Source organism: Theropithecus gelada, chromosome 1 (genome assembly GCF_003255815.1).
Source record: "Theropithecus gelada isolate Dixy chromosome 1, Tgel_1.0, whole genome shotgun sequence".
NCBI lineage: Eukaryota > Metazoa > Chordata > Mammalia > Primates > Cercopithecidae > Theropithecus > Theropithecus gelada.
The window spans coordinates 60,280,886-60,301,177 of NC_037668.1; the positions used below are offsets into that span (position 1 = coordinate 60,280,886).

General features: G+C 47.4%; 1 protein-coding gene across 3 annotated transcripts in view; it reads right to left on the reverse strand.

The window, feature by feature from the left end:
• Window positions 1–71: 71 nt before the first annotated feature.
• Window positions 72–20,292, reverse strand: part of SYNC (syncoilin, intermediate filament protein) — a 23,408-nt gene continuing 3,187 nt past the window's right edge. The window contains exons 2-5 of one of the 3 annotated variants that reach the window (XM_025363137.1): window positions 14,346–15,525; window positions 3,297–3,421; window positions 3,057–3,133; window positions 417–928 (exon numbers count right to left, since the gene is read on the reverse strand). In XM_025363137.1, the coding sequence (XP_025218922.1) occupies window positions 918–928; window positions 3,057–3,133; window positions 3,297–3,421; window positions 14,346–15,525 (1,393 nt within the window). In that variant the 3' untranslated portion in view covers window positions 417–917. Of the gene's footprint in view, window positions 929–1,749; window positions 3,134–3,296; window positions 3,422–14,345; window positions 15,526–20,292 lie in introns of those variants that run through there. The other 2 variants (XM_025363146.1, XM_025363129.1) reach the window with 2 other exon arrangements.

Genomic DNA, 20,292 nt, shown 5'->3' on the forward strand with positions numbered 1-20,292 from the left:
CTTAGTAGAGACGGGGTTTCACTGTGTTAGCCAGGATGGTCTCGATCTCCTGACCTCGTGATCCGCCCGTCTCGGCCTCCCAAAGTGCTGGGATTACAGGCTTGAGCCACCGCGCCCGGCCAGAAATAATAAGCTTTGAAAGCCTCTTATCACCAGATGCAATAACCAGATAAAATGCCTGTTTTTTTCCACTTAGTTTTTTGTTGTTGTTTTTTAACTGAGTAGATCATTCTGACCCAAAACCACTTTGATGAGGTAAGATCCTTGGGAAAATCTGAATAGCATTAACCATTAGATTCAAATCTCAATTGGTTTCTTTTCTTCAAGTCTAGTTGTTTTAGAGTATAATGAAAATTAACTTGACACAATTTTAAGAGCAGACAATATGGGTCAGCATATCCTTTAGCAAAAAGTAAACTTTGTAAAAGTATTCATTTAAATTCTAACACTCATGGCACAAAAGAATGGAAATTGTAAATCCATGTAATGGAAATTGGCTATTTTTTTGACCCCACATGTGCCCCTCAAAAATGTTTTTGGTTTGGGTCAACACAAAGCAAGATACATTCTTTAAAATACTCCAAGATGCGTCCATACTTTCATCCTTTACTCAGTGCATGTGTGAGGGTTGCTGCTGGAAGATAGGAGGCTCATTTTTCCTTTCCGTGGTGTGTTAAGATCAGTATCAACAGCAGATGAAATAGAATCCAGCAAAGAGTTGACTGGTGTTCTGCCTCCAGCAAACTCTACAATCTTTTTAAGCAGGTCAGCCAGTATTTGCAACTTCCACAGGATGAAATGCTTGCCAAGTTCCTGGCACTCTTGTCTGTTTGGAAGAGAACGTCCAGAGGGTACTTAGTGATCCTTTGCTAAGAAGTTTTTTGCTGTTTCTGGGTTACAGATTTGGCCATATATTTCTAAACAGCCCCTGTAAGGTTGAAAGAAAAAGAAACAGTTTGTAACAATGAACTTCTGAGGTTTAGTTACTGCAGGCTTTGTTGAGGAGAGGTTACAGTGTGATTTATGGATGATCAGGGATGACTTTCCCCTAGCAAATATTTGGATGCCTCCTGTTTGTGAAATAGAGTGAATGGTAACCTATGTGATGGTGATGGGAGGGATACTTAAACGTTTTCTCTGGTACGTTAACTTCCACAGGTATAATTACAATGCCTGAAATTCTTTAGTTTCATTTCTTTGGATTAGTCATTGTCTTTTCCAGATTGTACTTTTAATCTGATCCACACAAAGATAGCTAACAGATCATTGACTTCAATTGCAAGGTTATAATTTCACAAACATTAGGCATATTATCAGTCATGTGGATTCAAACACAGTTTAAGAAAATCCTCAAGACTGGGTGTGGTGGTTCATGCCTGTAATCCCAGCTGCTTAGCAGGCTGAGGCAGGAGTATTGCTTGAACCCAAGAGACAGAGTTGCAGTGAGCCAAGATCGTGCCACTACTCCAGCCTGGGCAACATAGCAAGACCCACCATCTCTACTAAAAAGAAATTTTGAAAAATAATAATATCCTAGAAAATTAGAAAAAGCAACAGTAGTTACTTGTGGGCCAGGCACAGTGGTTCATGCCTGTCATCCCAGCACTTTGAGAGGCTGAGGCAGGTGGATCACGGGGTCAGGAGTTCAAGACCAGCCTGGCCAAGATGGTGAAACCCCATCTCTACTAAAAATACAAAAATTAGCCGGCCATGGTGGCACACACCTCTAGTCCCAGCTACTCAGGAGGCAGAGGTTATAGTGAGCCGAGACCGAGCCACTGCACTCCATCCAGCTTGGGTGGAGCGAGACTCTGTCTCAAAAAAAAAAGAAAGTTACTTGTGAATTTGATGTAAGTTTAGGAAATAAATAAAATATATAGGCATCTGTATAATATACAACTTGACACGGACTTTTATCCTTAGTTTCTTTAAGGGACTCTAGAACTTTTATGAGAATATACTAGTAAAACATTTGGGGAGGGATCCTGAATAGGTGATTGGTCAGAAAGATGCCTTCAGTTTTGTCAGTGTCTAAAAGTAAGTCTGTGTGGGCCAGGCACGGTGGCTTACACCTATAATCTAGCACTTTAGGAGGCCGAGGCGAGTGCATCACGAGGTCAGGAAATCGAGACCATCTTGGCCAACATGGTGAAACCCCGTCTCTACTAAAATACAAAAAATTAGCCAGGCATGGTGGTGCGTGCCTGTAATCCCAGCTACTTGGGAGGCTGAGGTAGGGGAATCACTTGAACTCGGGAGGCAGAGGTCACACCACTGAATCCAGCCTGGCAATAGAGCAAGACTCCGTCTCGAAAAAAAGAAAAAAAAAGGTAAGTCTGTGTAATATGAACATCTCTGCTTCTACCCAAAACCACAGCCTTTGAATATTAAATAAGGAAATTAATGGATAGATATGTTTATTATTTTTGATAGCACAACTGCCTTCCCTGCTATTGTAAGGAAAACTCAGAATAGCAGGTGGGTAGGGTAGGGTGAGGAAACAAGATGCCCAAAGCCTAGATGCCACAGAATTCATGGTGATAATCAGGGCATATTTTGAGTCCTCCTAGAAACTGAAACATTCCAAATGAACTCTGAATGCCCGACCCAGGCATTTTGGAGGTTTTTGTTATCCCCTTGTCATTAGGCACACACTTAAGGGTTTTTTTGTTGTTGTTTTTTGGGTTTTTGTTTTGTTTTGTTTTTTGAGACAGAATCTCACTCTTGTCCAGGCTGGAGTGCAGTATTGTGATCTTGACTCACTGCAACCTCTGCCTCCCGGTTCAAACAATTCTCCTGCCTTGGCCTCCTGAGTAGCTGGGATTATGCCCACTATGCCCAGCTAAGTTTTGTATTTTAGTAGAGATGGGGTTTCACCATTTTGGCCAGGCTGGTCTTGAACTCCTGACCTCATGATCTGCCCACCTCGGCCTCCCAAAGTCCTAGGATTACAGGCATGAGCCACCCCGCCCGGCCTGTTGTTTTTAAGACATTAATTAGTATTGTTAGGAAAGCAGTAACAATGCAAACACCACTCTTCTCTCCACAAAGATCACCTTGAGACTGTGTTTCCATTCCACCTGCCTGAGAAGTGGGAGCATCAGCCTGTTCCAGGCTCTTGGGTAGCATAGCCCTTTAAAAGAAGAGAGCCGTTTTCCATGTGTTTGTGGATAAGCACAATTTGAAAATCATTTCCCAAATCCTTGTTTTTGACTCTAAAGTAAAATTTTCCCTAAGCCCTTCCACCATCCCCTCAGCCAGTGTTAGATGAGATTTGTGTAGCAGCGGAAACTGACTTATAAGTAGAGAGCTCTTCAGCAAGACTGAGCCTTAGCTGTTCCATCTCTTTGTTCTTCTGTTGCTGGACTTGCACCCCACTTCTTAACTGCCTTTGGCGTTCTTCCATTTCCTCCAGCTGTTCCTGCATGAGATGGCCAAGAACATTTCTAATGAGCCAAACAATAAAAACCTGACATTGTCCACTCTAAATAAAACACTTTTTTGTTCATTGTTTAATCTTCGTAGCAGTATTGAGCAGCATTTATATGATAGGTTACGAAACAGAGGTTCAGAGAGGTTGGTCTTGGAAAAAAAAGTGACAATCCTTTTGAAAATGGTGACCTAAAAGGAGTCTTGTCTGTTAACCACAGCTTAATAGACTCCTGGGAGGGTGATGGGGACTTTTTAGTATTACAACCTTAGTGTCATTGAGGAGGATTTTGGTCTAGTTAGTGAACTGAGAGTTTCATATACTTCTCCCTCCATGTGCAAGTTTAAGATAACTGGTAGTTTTACTACTTGGCCGGGCGCGGTGGCTCAAGCCTATAATCCCAGCACTTTGGGAGGCAGAGACGGGCGGATCACGAGGTCAGGAGATCGAGACTATCCTGGCTAACACGGTGAAACCCCGTCTCTACTAAAAAAATACAAAAAACTAGCCGGGCGAGGTGGCAGGCGCCTGTAGTCCCAGCTACTCGGGAGGCTGAGGCAGGAGAATGGCGTGAACCCGGGAGGCGGAGCTTGCAGTGAGCTGAGATCCGGCCACTGCACTCCAAGCCTGGGCGGCAGAGCGAGACTCCGTCTCAAAATATATATATATATATATATATAATGTATATATACACACTACTTAAAGTATGGCAACAATTATTAAATATTGGCTAGAATTCTAGGAGAGTTACACAACTAGTGGAAGTCCATGTGTAGAAAATAAATGGCTTGTTTAAGGAAAAGTTTTTGTGTCTAAAGCTCCTTAAAGTCAGAGATACTTCTACTTGGTACTTACCTTAACATCATGTGGAAATTGATGCTTTAGTGAGGGTGTTGGCTATCCTAGTTGTTAATTTCGTGCATCCTTTTTTCTTCTTATTTATTTTTTTTATAGAGACAGGGTCTCGCTATGTTGCCCAGGCTGGTCTTGTTCCTGGGCTCAAGCAATCCTCCCACCTTGGTCTCCCAAAGTGCTGGGATCACAGGTGTGAGCCACTGTGCCCAGCCCATCCTTTTTTCATTACACAAAAAGACTGAATTTCTTTAGTTGTTCTAAGTTGGAAGATGAAGATGCTATGCACAGGAGACCCTTGGGAGCCCTCAGATAATTTTCTTATTCTTACAAAACCAGGTTGGGATGCATTCTGTAAATTGTCCCTGCCTAGGATATATACCTGAGGAATAAGGTAAGGAAGATGTCAGCAAGTCAGTCTCTGGTTTACCTGCTAGCTGGCATGGATCCTTAAGGAGGCGGGAGGGAGTCGGGAAGAGAGGAATGGGTGAAGTTGGTATCTTTTAAAGGGAGAGTAACTTTACCTCATTTTAAAGAATACTAAGGAGTCCAGTTGGGGTAAATGCTATTATGAAAAGGATCTAGATAATTTGTCCTCTGAGTCATACTTGACGTCGTACCTGTGGCACGTCAGCCTGCACTGTTTGATACTCTGGCTGAATCTCAGCTTTCACCAACATTGTCCAAGGACCTTTTTTAGTGCCCAGCCATGCCTAAGAGTGTGTCATCTAAAGAGGGAAGCATCTGCATACTGCTGTCCTGATTTCTCAGTCCTCACTACATACCAGACCTGTTGTTAAGGCACAAAAGTGCATGCTTGGAAAAGCAGTCTGCACCACCAGTGATAAGCTGTGACAGAGTGCAGCAGCCTCAATGAAATGAAGAAAGGATCGCTACAGTGGCATTAAGGATGGTCTCTCTTAATCCTGTGTTAACCACTAGATTAACTTTCCAGTCAATGCACAGTCCTTCAAAGGCTTTCCACTTTATTTAGTGGCATTCAGACCCCCTCTAGTTTGACCCCTACCTCCAACTTGAACCTCTGTTACTCTTCCATATGAACATTTTCCTCTAGCCCTGGACTACTAGTACCGAAGCCACTAGTCACGTATGACTCATTTGAAATATGACTAGTCTCAATTGAGATGTGATGTAAGTGTAAAATACACAGCAGATTTCTAAGACAGCACACAAAAAGAATGTAAAATACGTCAATATTTGATACTGATTACATGTTGAAATATGTGTTGGGTTAAATAAAATGCATTGAAGTTAATTTCACCTGTTTCTTTTTTTTAATAGAGCTACCAGAACATTTAAAATGACATCTGTGGCTTGCAGTGATAGCACTACTCTACCCGGACCAACTCAGATCTCTGCCTGTGTTCCTGCCACTTCTTTCACCTAGACAAACAGTCCCTTGTTTTTTGCCACCTTCTAACCTACATACTAACTTCTCAAGGGCCAGTACATGTCTGTCTACAGTTGCCCCAGCACTTGCATTGACAGCATTCCCAGTTTTAATTTTCTACATAGGCCAAAGACAGAAAGGATACATTCCCCAACTCAGAAGTGAAACTGCTACAGCAATAGTATGAAGTAACAGGTGCTGTGAAAACAGGAGGGTTACCTGTCGGGAAACCAGGAAGAAGGGAAACGGGTTTAAAGGATGAGTAAGAGTTAAAGGCGAAGAAGAGGTCTAGTCAATGTATAGTCATGGAATTGTGGGAAAGTGGCTTACTAGTTCATTCGTTGCAATCCTATGGATATGGGAGTATTATTAATCTCATGTTTCATGTGAGGGTGCTGAGCCACAGAGCTTAAGTAATTTGTCCAAAGTTTCCAACTTAGTGATAGAGCTAGGATTTGCTGTTGGCTTAGAGCTCATACTCAAGGTAATAGGCTTTTTAGTGGTTCTCAGACTTTTCTGTGCAACCCCAAAAGATGGCCAAATTGGAGGGCCCTTGGTACTTTCCAGTTAGAGAATAACTCACTTTTACCTGGTGTATATATTGGCATTCTACGTACAATTCTCTGGGGGAGAAGGTCCATAGCTTTAGAGAAAACTTTAGTTTTGGAAACCACTGGTCTAAAGAATACATAAAACTGGCCAGGCATGGTGGCTCGTTCCTGTAATCCCAGCATTTTGGGAGGCCGAGGCAGGCGGATCACCTGAGGTCAGGAGTTCGAGACCAGCCTGGCCAACATGGTGAAACCCAGTCTCTACTAAAAACACAAAAAATAAGCTAGGCATGGTGGCGGGTGCCTGTAATCCCAGCTATTAGGGAGGCTGAGGCAGGAGAATCACTTGAACCTGGGAGCCGGAGGTTGCAGTGAGCTGAGATCAGGCCCCCGCACTCCAGCCCGGGCGACAGAGCGAGACTCCGTCTCAAAATCAACAGTGCTTAGATTTTATGAAATACATTCATTTTATCTGTTATGCCTCATCCTGGAGTACAAACTTCTTTTTTTTTTTTTAAGACAGAGTCTCGCCGGGCGCGGTGGCTCAAGGCTGTAATCCCAGCACTTTGGGAGGCCGAGGCGGGTGGATCACGAGGTCAGGAGATCGAGACCATCCTGGCTAACATGGTGAAACCCCGTCTCTACTAAAAATACAAAAAACTAGCCGGGCGTGGTGGCGGGCGCCTGTAGTCCCAGCTACTCGGAGGCTGAGGCGGGAGAATGGCGTGAACCCGGGAGGTGGAGCTTGCAGTGAGCCGAGATCGCGCCACCGCACTCCAGCCTGGGCGACAGAGCGAGACTCCGTCTCAAAAAAAAAAAAAAAAAAAAAAAAAAAAAAAGACAGAGTCTCTGGCCCAGGCTAGAATGCAGTGGCACGATCTCAACCTCCACCTTGTGGGTTCAAGCGATTCTCCTGCCTCAGTCCCTGAGTAGCTGGAATTACAGGCATGCACCACCACTCTTGGCTAATTTTTTTTGTATTTTTAGCTAGACAGGGTTTCACCGAGTTAGCCAGGTGGCCTCGATCTCCTGACCTTATGATCCACTCTCCTCTGCCTCCCAAAGTGCTGGGAAAACAGGCATGGGCCACCGAGCCTGGCCTCTGGAGTACAAACTCTTTGAGGGCAGGAGCGTTACCCCCAACACACACACACACAATTTCTTTTTTTTCTTTTCTGAGACAGAGTCTTGCTCTTGCCCAGCTGGAGCACAGTGGCACAATCTCAGCTCACTACAACCTCTGCCTCCCAGGTTCACGTGATTCTCCTGCCTCATCCTCCTGAGAAGCTGGGAATACAGGCACCTGCCACCACACCCAGCTAATTTTTGTATTTTGTAGTAGAGACGGGGTTTCACCATGTTGGCCAGGATGGTCTCCATCTCTTGACCTTGTGATCCGCCCGCCTTGGCCTCCCAAAGTGCTGAGATTACAGGCGCGTGAGCCACCATGCCCAGCTTTTTTTTTTTTTTTTTTTGAGGTGAGTGACTGTCACCCAGGCTGGAGTGCAGTGGCACAATCTCAGCTCACTGCAACCTCTGCCACCCAGGTTCAAGCTATTCTGCCTCAGCCTCCCGAGTAGCTGGTATTACAGGCGCCTACCACCACACCTGGCTAATTTTTTTTTGTAGTTCTAGCAGAGATGGGATTTCACCATCTTGGCCAGGCTGGTCTTAAACTCCTGACTTCGTGATCCACTGCGCCCGGCCACATACTATTTCTAATTGGTATTGCCAGCACTTAGCTCACTGCCTGGTCCAGAGTAGTTAGACACTTAGAAACTTGAATGAATTGATGATGAAGGTGATGACAGAGGCAAACTTTGCCATCGTTAAGAGTGGAGTACAGCCTAAGGATTAAAGGGACACCCTTAAGTAAGCTGATGGTCTGGGCGCAGTGGCTCATGCCTGTAATCCCAGCACTTTGGGAGGCCGAGGCGGGTGGAGGAGATCGTAAACCATCCTGGCCAACATGGTGAAACCCATCTCTACTGAAAATACAAAAATTAGCTGGGTGTGGTGGCGTGAGCCTGCAGTCCCAACTACTCGGGAGGCTGAGGCAGGAGAATCTCTTGAACCCAGGAGGCAGAGGTTGCAGTGGGCCAAGATCATGCCACTGCACTCCAGCCTAGCAACAGAGCGAGACTCCGTCTCGAAAACAAAACAAAAAGTAAGTTGATGAAATAGAAATTTAGCAAACAGTTTAGGAAGCCATTTCAGAAAGAAAAATTAGGTCCTTCAGACCTTGATTCCTACTTTAATGATGGTATAGGCAACAAGAGAAGCTATTATACTACCAAGAGTGTTTCAGGCCAGACAAGGTGGCTCACACCTGTAATCTCAGCAACTTGGGAGGCTGAGGCAGGAAGACCAAGACTTCCTATCAATAGAAAGATTGATTTGATAGAGATTAGATAGACTTCTGAATTTTTTTTTAAAAACTTTGTGTCATAAGATTATCTTTGGAAAACGATCCTTGGAAAGATGCACAAATCATCAAATCTGAAACCATCTTAACCTCTTCCTTAGAGTAGCTTTCTAATTATTCTCCATTGCTCTGTATCTCTAGCCCACTTTACATCCTGCACCAGTACTTCTTGTAATCCCAGCACATTGGGAGGCCGAGGCGGGTGTATTTTGTAAAAATACAAAAATTAGCGGGACATGATGGCGGGCACCTGTAATCCCAGTTAGAAGGCTGAGGCAGAAGAATCGCTTGACCCGGGAGGCGGAGATTTCGGTGAGCCAAGATCATGCCACTGTACTCTAGCCTGGGAGACAGAGCAAGACTCCATCTCCAAAAAAAAAAAGTAGAGAGGCAGGCAGTGGCTCAAGCCTGTAATCCCAGCACTTTGGGAGGCCGAGCCAGGATGATCACCTGAGGTCAGAAGTTTGAGACCAGCTGGCTAACGTGGTAAAACCTCATCTCGGCCGGGCGCGGTGGCTCAAGCCTGTAATCCCAGCACTTTGGGAGGCCGAGAGGGGCGGATCACGAGGTCAGGAGATCGAGACCATCCTGGCTAACACGGTGAAACCCCATCTCTACTAAAAAAAAAAAAAAAAAAATACAAAAAACTAGCCGGGCGAGGTGGCGGGCGCCTATAGTCCCAGCTACTCGGGAGGCTGAGGCAGGAGAATGGCGTAAACCTGGGAGGCAGAGCTTGCAGTGAGCTGAGATCCGGCCACTGCACTCCAGCCTGGGCGACAGAGCGAGACTCCGTCTCCAAAAAAAAAAAAAAAAAAAAAAAACCTCATCTCTACCAAAAATATAGAAATTAGGACCAGGCCCGGTAACTCATGCCTGTAATCCCAGCACTTTGGGAGGCTGAAGCGGGCAGACTACCTGAGCTCAGGAGTTCAAGACCAGCCTGGGCAACACGGTGAAACCCCGTCCCTACTAAAATACAAAAAATTGGCCGGGCTCAGTGGCTCACACCTATAATCCTAGTACTTTGGGAAGCTGAGGTGGGTGGATCATGAGGTCAGGAGATCGAGACCATCCTGGCTAACATGGTGAAACCCCGTCTCTACTAAAAATACAAAAAATTAGCCAGCCATGGTGTTACGCACCTGTAGTCCCAGCTACTCAGGAGGCTGAGGCAGGAAAATCGCTTGAACCCAGGAGGCAGGGGTTGCAGTGAGCCCAGATCACACCACTGCACTCCAGCCTGGGTGACAGAGCAAGACTCCTCAAAAAAAAAAAAAAAATACACAAAATTAGCCGGGCGTGGCAGTGTGCACCTATAGTCCCAGCTACTCGGGAGACTGAGGCAGGAGAATTGCTTAAACCCAGAAGGTGGAGGTTGCAGTGAGCCGAGATCGCATTATTGCACTCCAGCCTAGGCGATAGAGCAAGACTCTGACTTAAAAAAAAAAAAAAAAAATTAGCCAGGTATGCTGGTAGGCGCCTGTAATCCCAGTTACTTGGGAGGCTGAGGCAGGAGAATCGCTTGAACCTGGGAAGCAGAGGTTGCAGCAAGCGGAGATCGTGCCACTGCACTCCAGTATGGGTGACAGAGGCAGACTCCATCTCAGGAAAGAAAAAAAAAAGTAGTAAGGCAATCATGTTACTTCCCTGATTAAATCCCTTTAATGATGCAGCAGTCTACTGAATAAAGTACAAAACTCAAGTTTTTTACCTGCAGCCAAGTTACTAATTATATTTCAGGTATGTTGATAAAATACATTATAATTTTTTTTACCTATGTATTTTCTCCCCTGCTCCCCTCGGGTTTAGCTCAGCTGAATCTTTGCGTATTTTAATGTGGCTATTAGAAAGTTTATGATTATTTATGTGACTTGCATTATATTTCTGTTGGGCAGCACTGGTCTAGATTGTCCGTATACTTTCATACCTAGCTCAAATTTCACCTCTTTTTTAATGAAGAGTTCTCTGATTTAGCCAGTGGCTAAAAATAATCTATCCCGGCTGGGTGCGGTGGCTCACGCCTGTAATCCCAGCACTTTGGGAGGCCGAGATGGGCGGATCACAAGGTCAGGAGATTGAGACCATCCTGGCTAACACGGTGCTAAAAATAAAAAAATTAGCCGGGCGTGGTGTCAGGCACCTGCAATCCCATCTACTCGGGAGACTGAGGCAGGAGAATGGTGCGAACCCAGGAGGTGGAGGTTGCAGTGAGCCGAGATCGCGCCACTGCACTCCAGCCTGGGCAAGAGTGCAAGACACCGTCTCAGAAAACAACAATAATAATCATCATCATCATCATCTATCCCACAGCCATTTTACCTGCACCTCCCATAAATCGCCTGTTACTTTCTACCCTGAGATACAATTATTAATGTTGTATCTCATTAATACATTAATACTCTGAGTACTGGCTATTAAGGATAGTATTGATGCTAAATAAATGACTTTTCACTAGATTGTGAACAATTTTTTAAAAATGGGGTAAGGGGGCCGGGCGCGGTGGCTCAAGCCTGTAATCCCAGCACTTTGGGAGGCTGAGACGGGCGGATCACGAGGTCAGGAGATCGAGACCATCCTGGCTAACACGGTGAAACCCCATCTCTATTAAGAAATACAAAAAAGGCCGGGCGCGGTGGCTCAAGCCTGTAATCCCAGCACTTTGGGAGGCCGAGATGGGCGGATCACGAGGTCAGGAGATCGAGACCATCCTGGCGAACACCGTGAAACCCCATCTCTACTAAAAAATACAAAAAACTAGCCGGGCGAGGTGGCGGGCGCCTGTAGTCCCAGCTACTCGGGAGGCTGAGGCAGGAGAATGGCGTGAACCCGGGAGGCGGAGCTTGCAGTGAGCTGAGATCGGGCCACTGCACTCCAGCCCGGGCTACAGAGCGAGACTCCGTCTCAAAAAAAAANTAAAAAGGTCCGGCCGGGCGCGGTGGCTCAAGCCTGTAATCCCAGCACTTTGGGAGGCCGAGACGGGCGGATCACGAGGTCAGCAGATCGAGACCATCCTGGCTAACACGGTGAAACCCCGTCTCTACTAAAAAATACAAAAAAAAACTAGCCGGGCGAGGTGGCGGGCGCCTGTAGTCCCAGCTACTCGGGAGGCTGAGGCCCGGAGAATGGCGTGAACCCGGGAGGCGGAGCTTGCAGTGAGCTGAGATCCGGCCACTGCACTCCAGCCTGGGTGACAGAGCGAGACTCCGCCTCAAAAAAAAAAAAAAAAAAAAATGGGGTAAGGGGAGTATGAAGAGTTTAAAAACAGTATTACGGCCGGGCACAGTGGCTTACCCCTGTAATCCCAACACTTTGGGAGGCTAAGGCCAGTGGATCACTGGAGGTCAGGAGTTCGAGACCAGCTTGACCAGCATGGTGAAACCCCATCTCTACTAAAATACACAAATTAGCTGGGCATGGTGGCACAGGCCTGTAATCCCAGCGACTTGGGAGGCTGAGGCAGGAGGATTGCTTGAACCCAGGAGGCAGAGGTTGCAGTGATCTGAGATCGTGCCACTGCACTCCAGCCTGTGTGACAGAGTAAGACTCTGTAAAAATAATTGGGAGGCCAAGGCGGGTGGACTGTCTAAGCTCAGGAGTTTGAGACCACCCTGGGTGACATGATGAAACCCCATCTCTACTAACATACAAAAAATTAGCCGGGCGCAATGGCAGGCACCTGTAGTCCCAGCAACTCAGGAGGCTGAAACAAGAGAATTACTTGAACCCAGAAGGCGGAGTTTGCAGTGAGCTGAGATTGCTCCAGTGCACTCCAGCCTAGGTGAAAGAGCAAGCCTCCATCTCAAAAATAAATAAATGAATAAAATAAAAAACATTCAGTATTATGACCCCAAAAACCACAGTGTTTTCATTTTTCTTTTCTTTCTTTTTTTTTTTTTTTTTTTTTTTTTTTTGAGACAGAGTCTCACTTTGTTACCCAGGCTGGAATGCAGTGGCGCAATCTCAACTCATTGCAACCTCCGTCTCCCGGGTTCAAGCGATTCTCCTGCCTCAGCCTCCCAAGTAGCTGGCACGTGCCACCATGCCCCCCTAATTTTTGTATTTTTAGTAGAGATGGGGTTTCACCATATTGGCTATGCTTGTCTCAAACTACTGACCTTGTGATCCACCCACCTCAGCCTCCCAACCAAAGTGCTGGGATTACAGGCGTGTGCTCCCAGCCAGAGTGTTTTCACAATACAAACTACAGAAAGCTTGACAAAATCTTCAGTGAAGTGAATGCAGCCATTTCAACAGGGAAACTTGTTCCTTTAATGGCATATCAAAATCTGTGGGAGGACATAGATTTTTAAGTTTATCCAAAGGAATCAGTGTTCCAAAAGATTAAAACACTGCTTAGAGCACCACACTACAGTCTTCTCATTAGTGCCCCGCAGCACATGTGCTCTGAGCCTTGAGTAGCACAGAGTAATAGAACGACAAGCAAAATGTATTCCCTACCTTCTGAAAGTCCACAGTCTAGGAGGGACTACGTAATTGTTTATTCACTTAGTATTTATATCCCACTCTGTTCTAAAAAGGGATTAGAACTGGCTCACACTTAATCAGAAATAACTTGAATGCAAGAGAGATGGGGACAAATGCACATAAAAGGAAAATGAAGATTAGAGGATTCTATTAAGGTTGGTGCAAAATTAATTGCAGCTTTTGCCATTAAAAGTACTTGAGCCCATAATTTCAAGACCAGCCTGGGCAACAGAGCAAAACCCTGTCTACAAAAAATACAAAAATTGGCCGGCCGCAGTGGCTCACACCTATAATCCTAGCTCTTTGGGAGGCCAAGGCAGGCGGATAGCTTGAGCTCAGGAGTTCAAACCCAGCCTGGGGCACATGGTGAAACCCTGTCTCTAGAAAAAATTAGCCAGGTGTGGTGGCACACACTTGTAGTCCCAGCTGCTTGGGGGCGCTAAGGCAGGAGGATCGCTTGAGCCCAGGAGGTTGAGGCTGCAGTGAGCCCCCAAGACTGCACCTGTCTCAAAAAAGAAAAAATTAGCTGGGCATGGTGGTGCATGACTGTAGTCCCAGCTACTCAAGAGGGTGAGGTGGGAGGATCGCTTGAACCTGAGAGGTCGAGGCTGCAGTGAGCTGTGATCATGCCACTGCATCAGCCTAAGTGACAGCAAGACCCTGTCACAAAAAAACAGAGTGCTGGCCGGGCGCGGTGGCTCACGCCTGTAATCCCAGCACTTTGGGAGGCTGAGGCAGGTGGATCACGAGGTCAGGAGATCGAGACCATCTGGCTAACACGGTGAAACCCTGTCTCTACTAAAAATACAAAAAAATAGCCGGGCATGGTGGCAGGCGCCTGTAGTCCCAGCTACTCAGGAGGCTGAGGCAGGAGAATGGCATGAACCCGGGAGGCAGAACTTGTAGTGAGCTGAGATCATGCCACTGCACTCCAGCCTGGGAGACAGAGCAAGACTGAGACTCTCAAAAAAAAAAAAAAAGAAAGAAAGAAAAACCCAGAGTGCAGATAACGTTTAGTCCCTAGCATGGGCCCGAATGAATGAAGAATGGAGAAAAGAATTGCATGGCCCCAAAGAACAAAATTTTTGCTCCTACATGTGACACTATCCTTCAGCCCCAAAGACCTTGGACTCTGGCCACTCTTTCCCCAGGTTAAAAGACATCAGTTCCTTTCATGTCCAATGGGCCTACCCTGTACTGCTGAACCTCTTCATCTCGTTTTTGCCTCACAAGTGCGATCTGGTCCTCCAGGTTCCTGTTTTGCAGGTGGAGCTGCCGGGCCTCTGCTTGCAGGGGTCTCAGAGCCTCCTTCATCTCCTGGATCTCAGCCTGGGTTTTCTGCAGAGCTTTGGTCCCAGCTTCTTTCCTCTCTAGGAGCCGCAGGAGCTGAGGCTCATACTCCTCCTCCAGGCCCTGGCGGCTCTCTGCCATGAGATTTTCAAACTGGGCAGAGAGTCGCCGGCTTTCCTGGAGAAAGCGCCCATCCCTCTGGCTTGGAGGGGCTTCTAGTTGTTGCCGCAACTGCTCCTTCTGCTTCTGATAGGCATCCCGGAGCTGGGCCAGTTCCTCTGAGAGTTGGGTTGCCCTCGTAGTCAGCACTTCCCGGAAATCGGCAAACTGAGCCACGTCCTGCTGGCGGCACTCCAGTTGGTATTGGTAGGCCACACATTCCTTCGTCACCTTGAAAAGCTTCTGCTTGACCAGCCGGATCTCCTCCCTTAGGCCATCTCTCTCCAGCTCTGCTTGGGCATGGAGCTTGTAGGCAGCCAGGATGTCCTGATGGACCTGCTGTACCTCCTGCAGGGCTGGTTCCCGGAGCAATACAAGCTCATGGATGAGCTGATCCCTCTCCTCTTCCAGCTGGGCCACAGCTTGGACACACTGCTGGAAACGCCCTTCTAGCAATTCCAGGTCCTCTATGCTCAGGTTCTCCTCCATGCTGGGGCTCGGCTCGGCTCTGAGGCTCTCCTCAGGGTTAGATTTCTCCGCCCTTGTGACTGTGTCTCCCTCATGAACAACCTGCTCTGGGTTTGTGGGCTTTCCTGGCTCCACGGGCCCCTCCACAAACTGCATCCAATCTGGCTCCATGGTTTCCTCCACACTCACTGTCTCCTCTGGATTCCCAGGCTCCTCCCCATGCAGAGCCTCATCTGGCTGCATGGCCTCTTCAATATACAGGGCCTCCTCTGGCTTCTCAGTCTCTTGCACATAGAGTGTCTCATCAAGGTCCCCTGTGTCCTCCAGGTAGAGAATGTCTTCGAGGTTTAAGTACCCCTCTGAAGATAGAGTAACTTCTGGGTTCAAGGCTTCTGCCTCATTTAGGGAGTCAGAGTTCTCTGGAAGAGGATAATTGGCTTCTGCTCTTGTTTTCCTGCAAAAGAAATGATTGAAAGTGAAAGGGCAGCCACAATCCCAGGATGGTGCAATCCTGGAACCAGCAGCCACGGGCCTAGACTACCCCAGGTTCTTAGATGTCAGCAGCCACTCGTCTGCTCCCTCCAGTCTGTCAATCCACCCCTCCACACACCCAACCACTGTGTAGATCCCCTGCCAGCCTCCCAGCGACATCACCATATGGTCTCTGCTTATGCAGCTCCAAGGACTTCAGATACCCGAGGCACCACTGTTTGTTCCACAATTATAATAATTTTTTTTTTCTTTGAGATGGAGTCCCACTCTGTTGCCAAGGCTGGAGGGCAGTGGTGCAATCTTGGCTCACTGCAACCTCTGCCCCCTGGTTCATGCGATTCTCTTGCCTCAGCCTCCCAAGTAGCACCACCACACCATTTTTTTTTTTTTTTTTTTTTTTGGTGGGGGACGGAGTCTTGCTCTGTCTCCAGGCTGGAGTGCGGTGGTGCGATCTTGGCTCACTGCAACTTCTGCCTCCCAGGTTCAAGTGATTCTCCTGCCTCAGCCTCCTGAGTAGCTGGGATTACAGGTGCACACCACCATGCCCGGTTAATTTTTGTATTTTTAGTGCAGATGGGGTTTCACCATGTCAGTCAGGCTGATTTCAAACTCCTGACCTCGTGATCTGCCCGCCTTGGCCTCCTAAAGTGCTGGGATTATAGGCGTGAGCCACCACGCCCAATCCAGTTTTAATAAAATTATAATGTTGAGATTAAAACCTTCGTTTTAACTTTTTTTTTTGTTTCAGATGGAGACTTGCTCCGCCACCCAGGCTGGAGTGCAGTGGTGCCATTTCAGCCTCCGCCTCCCAAGTAGCTGGGACTACAGACATGTGCCACCACACTCAGCTAATTTTTGTATTTTTAGTAGAGATGGGGTTTTACCATGTTTTGGCCAGGCTGGTCTCAAACTCCTGACCTCAAGTGATCCGCCTTCTTCAGCCTCCCAAAGTGTTGGGATTACAGGCATTGAGCCACCACACCCAGCCCTTCCTTATAACTTTTAGCCGCTGGATTTACCTGATACTTCCTTCCCTTCTAGGATCAGATATTTCAACCTTCTTTTCTATGTAAGTTGTCTAAACACTTAAAGATAACCATGGTCAGCCAGGTGCGGTGGCTCACACCTGTAATCTCAGCACTCTGGGAGGCCAAAGCAGGTGGATCACCTGAGGTTGGGAGTTCAAGACCAGCCTGACCAACATGGAGAAATCCCATCTCTACTAAAAATACAAAATTAGCCGGGCGTGGTGGTGCATGTCTGTAATCCCAGATACTCGGGAGGCTGAGGCAGGAGAATCTCTTGAACCCGGGAGGCGGAGTTTGCAGTGAGACGAGATTACACACATTGCACTCCAGCCTGAGCAACAAGAGCGAAACTCCATCTCAAAAAAAAAAAAGGCCAGGCGAAGTGGCTTACAACTGTAATCCCAGCACTCTGGGAGGCCGAGGCGGGTGGATCACGAGGTCAGGAGATCAAGACCATCCTGGCTAACACAGTGAAACCCCGTCTCTACTAAAAAATACAAAAAATTGGCCGGGCGCGGTGGCTCAAGCCTGTAATCCCAGCACTTTGGGAGGCCGAGACGGGCGGATCACAAGGTCAGGAGATCGAGACCATCCTGGCTAACACGGTGAAACCCCGTCTCTACTAAAAAATACAAAAAACTAGCCGGGCGCAGTGGCGGGCGCCTGTAGTCCCAGCTACTCGGGAGGCTGAGGCAGGAGAATGGCGTGAACCCGGGAGGCGGAGCTTGCAGTGAGCTGAGATCCGGCCACTGCACTCCAGCCTGGGCGGCAGAGCGAGACTCCGTCTCAAAAAAAAAAAAAAAAAAAATACAAAAAATTAGCCAGGCGTAGTGGCGGGCGCCTGTAGTCCCAGCTACTCCGGAGGCTGAGGCAGGAGAATGGCGTGAACCTGGGAGGCCAAGCTTGCAGTGAGCCGAGATCGCACCACTGCACTCCAGCCTGGGCGACAGAGCAAGACTCCATCTCAAAAAATAAATAAATAAAATAAAAAAAAACCATGGTCAAGTGCAGTGGCTCATGTCTATAATCCCAGCACTTTGGGAGGCCAAGACCTCTTGAGTCCAGGAGTTTGAGGCCAGCGTGGGCAACAAACATGGCAAAACCCCATCTCTACAAAAAAATACAAAAAATTAGCTGGGCATGATGGCGCACACCTGTAGTCTCAGATACTCGGGAGGCTGTGGTGGGAGAATCACTTGAGCTTGGGAGGTTGAGGCTGTGGTAAGCCGTGATTGCACTTCTCTGCACTCTAGTCTGGGCAACAGAGACCCTGTCTAAAACAAAAAACAAAAAAAAAACAGCTTATCTTTGTTATTCCAAACATGTCCAGGTTTCCAGCGCCCTCTTCATTTGTGTCATATCCTTGTGACACAAGTGACACCTTTCAGACTGTCACTCTCTTGAGGATTTTTTTTTTTAATTTACCTTTATTCTTAAGTTCCCCAAGAGCTAGAAATTGGGATGGGTATCAAAAGCAGTGCTCCAGGGCCAGGCAAGGTGGCTCACACCTGTTATCCCAGCACTTTGGGAGGCCAAGACGGGTGGATCACCTGAGCTCGCGAGTTCGAGACCAGCCTGGCCAACATGGTGAAACCCTGTCTCTACTAAAAATATAAAACTTAACAGGGCATGGTGGTGCATGCCTGTAATCTCAGCTACTCAGGAGGCTGAGGCACAAGAATGGCTTGAACATGGGAGTTAGAGGTTGCAGTGAGCCGAGATGACACCACAGCCTGGGCGACAGGCAAGGACTCCATCTCAACAAAAAAAAGCAGGTCGGGCACAGTGGCTCACGCCGGTAATCCCAGCACTTTGGGAGGCTGAGGCAGGTGGATCACAAGGTCAGGAAATCGAGACCAGCTTGGCTAACACGGTGAAACCCTGTCTCTACTAAAAATACAACCAAAAAAAAAAAAAAAAAAATTAGCTGGGCACGGTGGCAGGCGCCTGTAGTCCCAGCTACTGGGGAGGCTGAGGCAGAAGAATGGTATGAACCCAGGAGGCGGAGGAGCTTGCAGTGAGCCGAGATCGCACCAGTGCACTCCAGCCTAGGCGAAAGAGCGAGACTATGTCTCAAAAAAAAAAAGTTTTTCATACCAAGTGCTTGGAAGCAACATTTCTTGTTTCTGTAAAAGTTCATCTTGTTAGAACTGGCCCACCCTTCTAGCCTGTCAAAGGCTCTTGAAGTCAGATTCTATCATTCCGACATCTGAGCTCTTTGACCCAGCTGCCAGCTCAGTCAGTTCCCAGTGGGGAGTGCTCTCTTGCTGCTTTGCCGCACAAATGCAAATGGCTTTGGTCTTTCCTGTCTCTGGTTTTTTGTTTGTTTGTTTGTTTGTTTGTTTTTTAGATGGAGTCTCCTTCTGTCGCCCAGGCCTGAGTACAGTGGCGTGATCATAGCTCACTGCAGCCTCAACCTCCCTGGCTCAAGCCATCCTCCTGTCTCCCTCCTGGGTAGCTAGGACTACAGGCATGTAGCACCACACCCGCTAATTTTTTAACTTTTTGTAGAGATGAAGTCTCACTATATTGCTCAGGCTGGTCTCAAACTCCTGAGCTTAAGCGATCCTCCCACCTAGACCTCCCAAAGTGCTGGGATTATAGGCATGAGCCACCACATCCGGCCATAGGCAAGAAATCTTCAAACAGCTCTTTCCCTCCCCTGTATAGCCAGTTCACTAAGTGTCCTTTCTTTTCTTTTTCTTTTTGAGATGGAGTCTCACTCTGTCGCCCAGGCTAGAGTGCAGTGGCGTGATCTCAGCTCACTGCAACCTCCGCCTCCTGGGTTCAAGTGATTCTCCTGCCTCAGCCTCCTGAGTAGCTGGGACTATAGGTGCACACCACTACGCCCGGATGATTTTTGTATATTTAGTAGAGACAGGGTTTCACCATGTTGGCCAGGATAGTCTCAATCTCCTGACCTCATGATCCACCTGCCTCGGCCTCCCAAAGTGCTGGGATTATAGGCATGAGTCACCACACCTGGCCAAAAAGTAACCTTTCTATCTTAGAAAGACTACAGTCTCCATCCCCCTCTTCTGCATCCCACTATCAGGGCCCCACTCCAAGTCATCATGTCTCACTGGCACTTCTGTCCTGGTCTTCTAAAAGGACTTCCTCCTCTCCTCACCCCAATCTATTCTCTACACCACCACAGTTAACTTGCTACAACACAGAGTTAACTATTGCTCCACTTCACCAATAAATACCCAAACTGCTAGGCATGGTTTCAAGGTCCTTAAAGATGTGGCCCAAACATACCGTTTTTTTTTTTTTTTCTTTTTTTGAGAGAGTCTTGCTCTGGTGCCCAGGCTGGAGTGCAGTGGCACAATCTCGGCTCACTGCAACCTCCGCCTCCCGGGTTCAAGAAATTCTCTGCCTCAGCCTCCCGAGTAGCTGGGATTACAGGTGCCCACCACCATGCCTGGCTAATTTTTTGTATTTTTATTTGTTTTTTTTGGGGTTTTGTTTTTGTTTTTTTTTTTTTTTTTGAGACAGAGTCTCGCTCTGTCACCCAGGCTGGAGTCCAGTGGCCGGATCTCAGCTCACTGCAAGCTCCGCCTCCCGGATTTACGCCATTCTCCTGCCTCAGCCTCCCGAGTAGCTGGGACTACAGGCGCCTGCCACCTTGCCCGGCTAGGGTTTTTTTTGTATTTTTTTTTTTTTTTTTTTTTTTTTTTTTTTTTTTTTTGGGGGGGTGC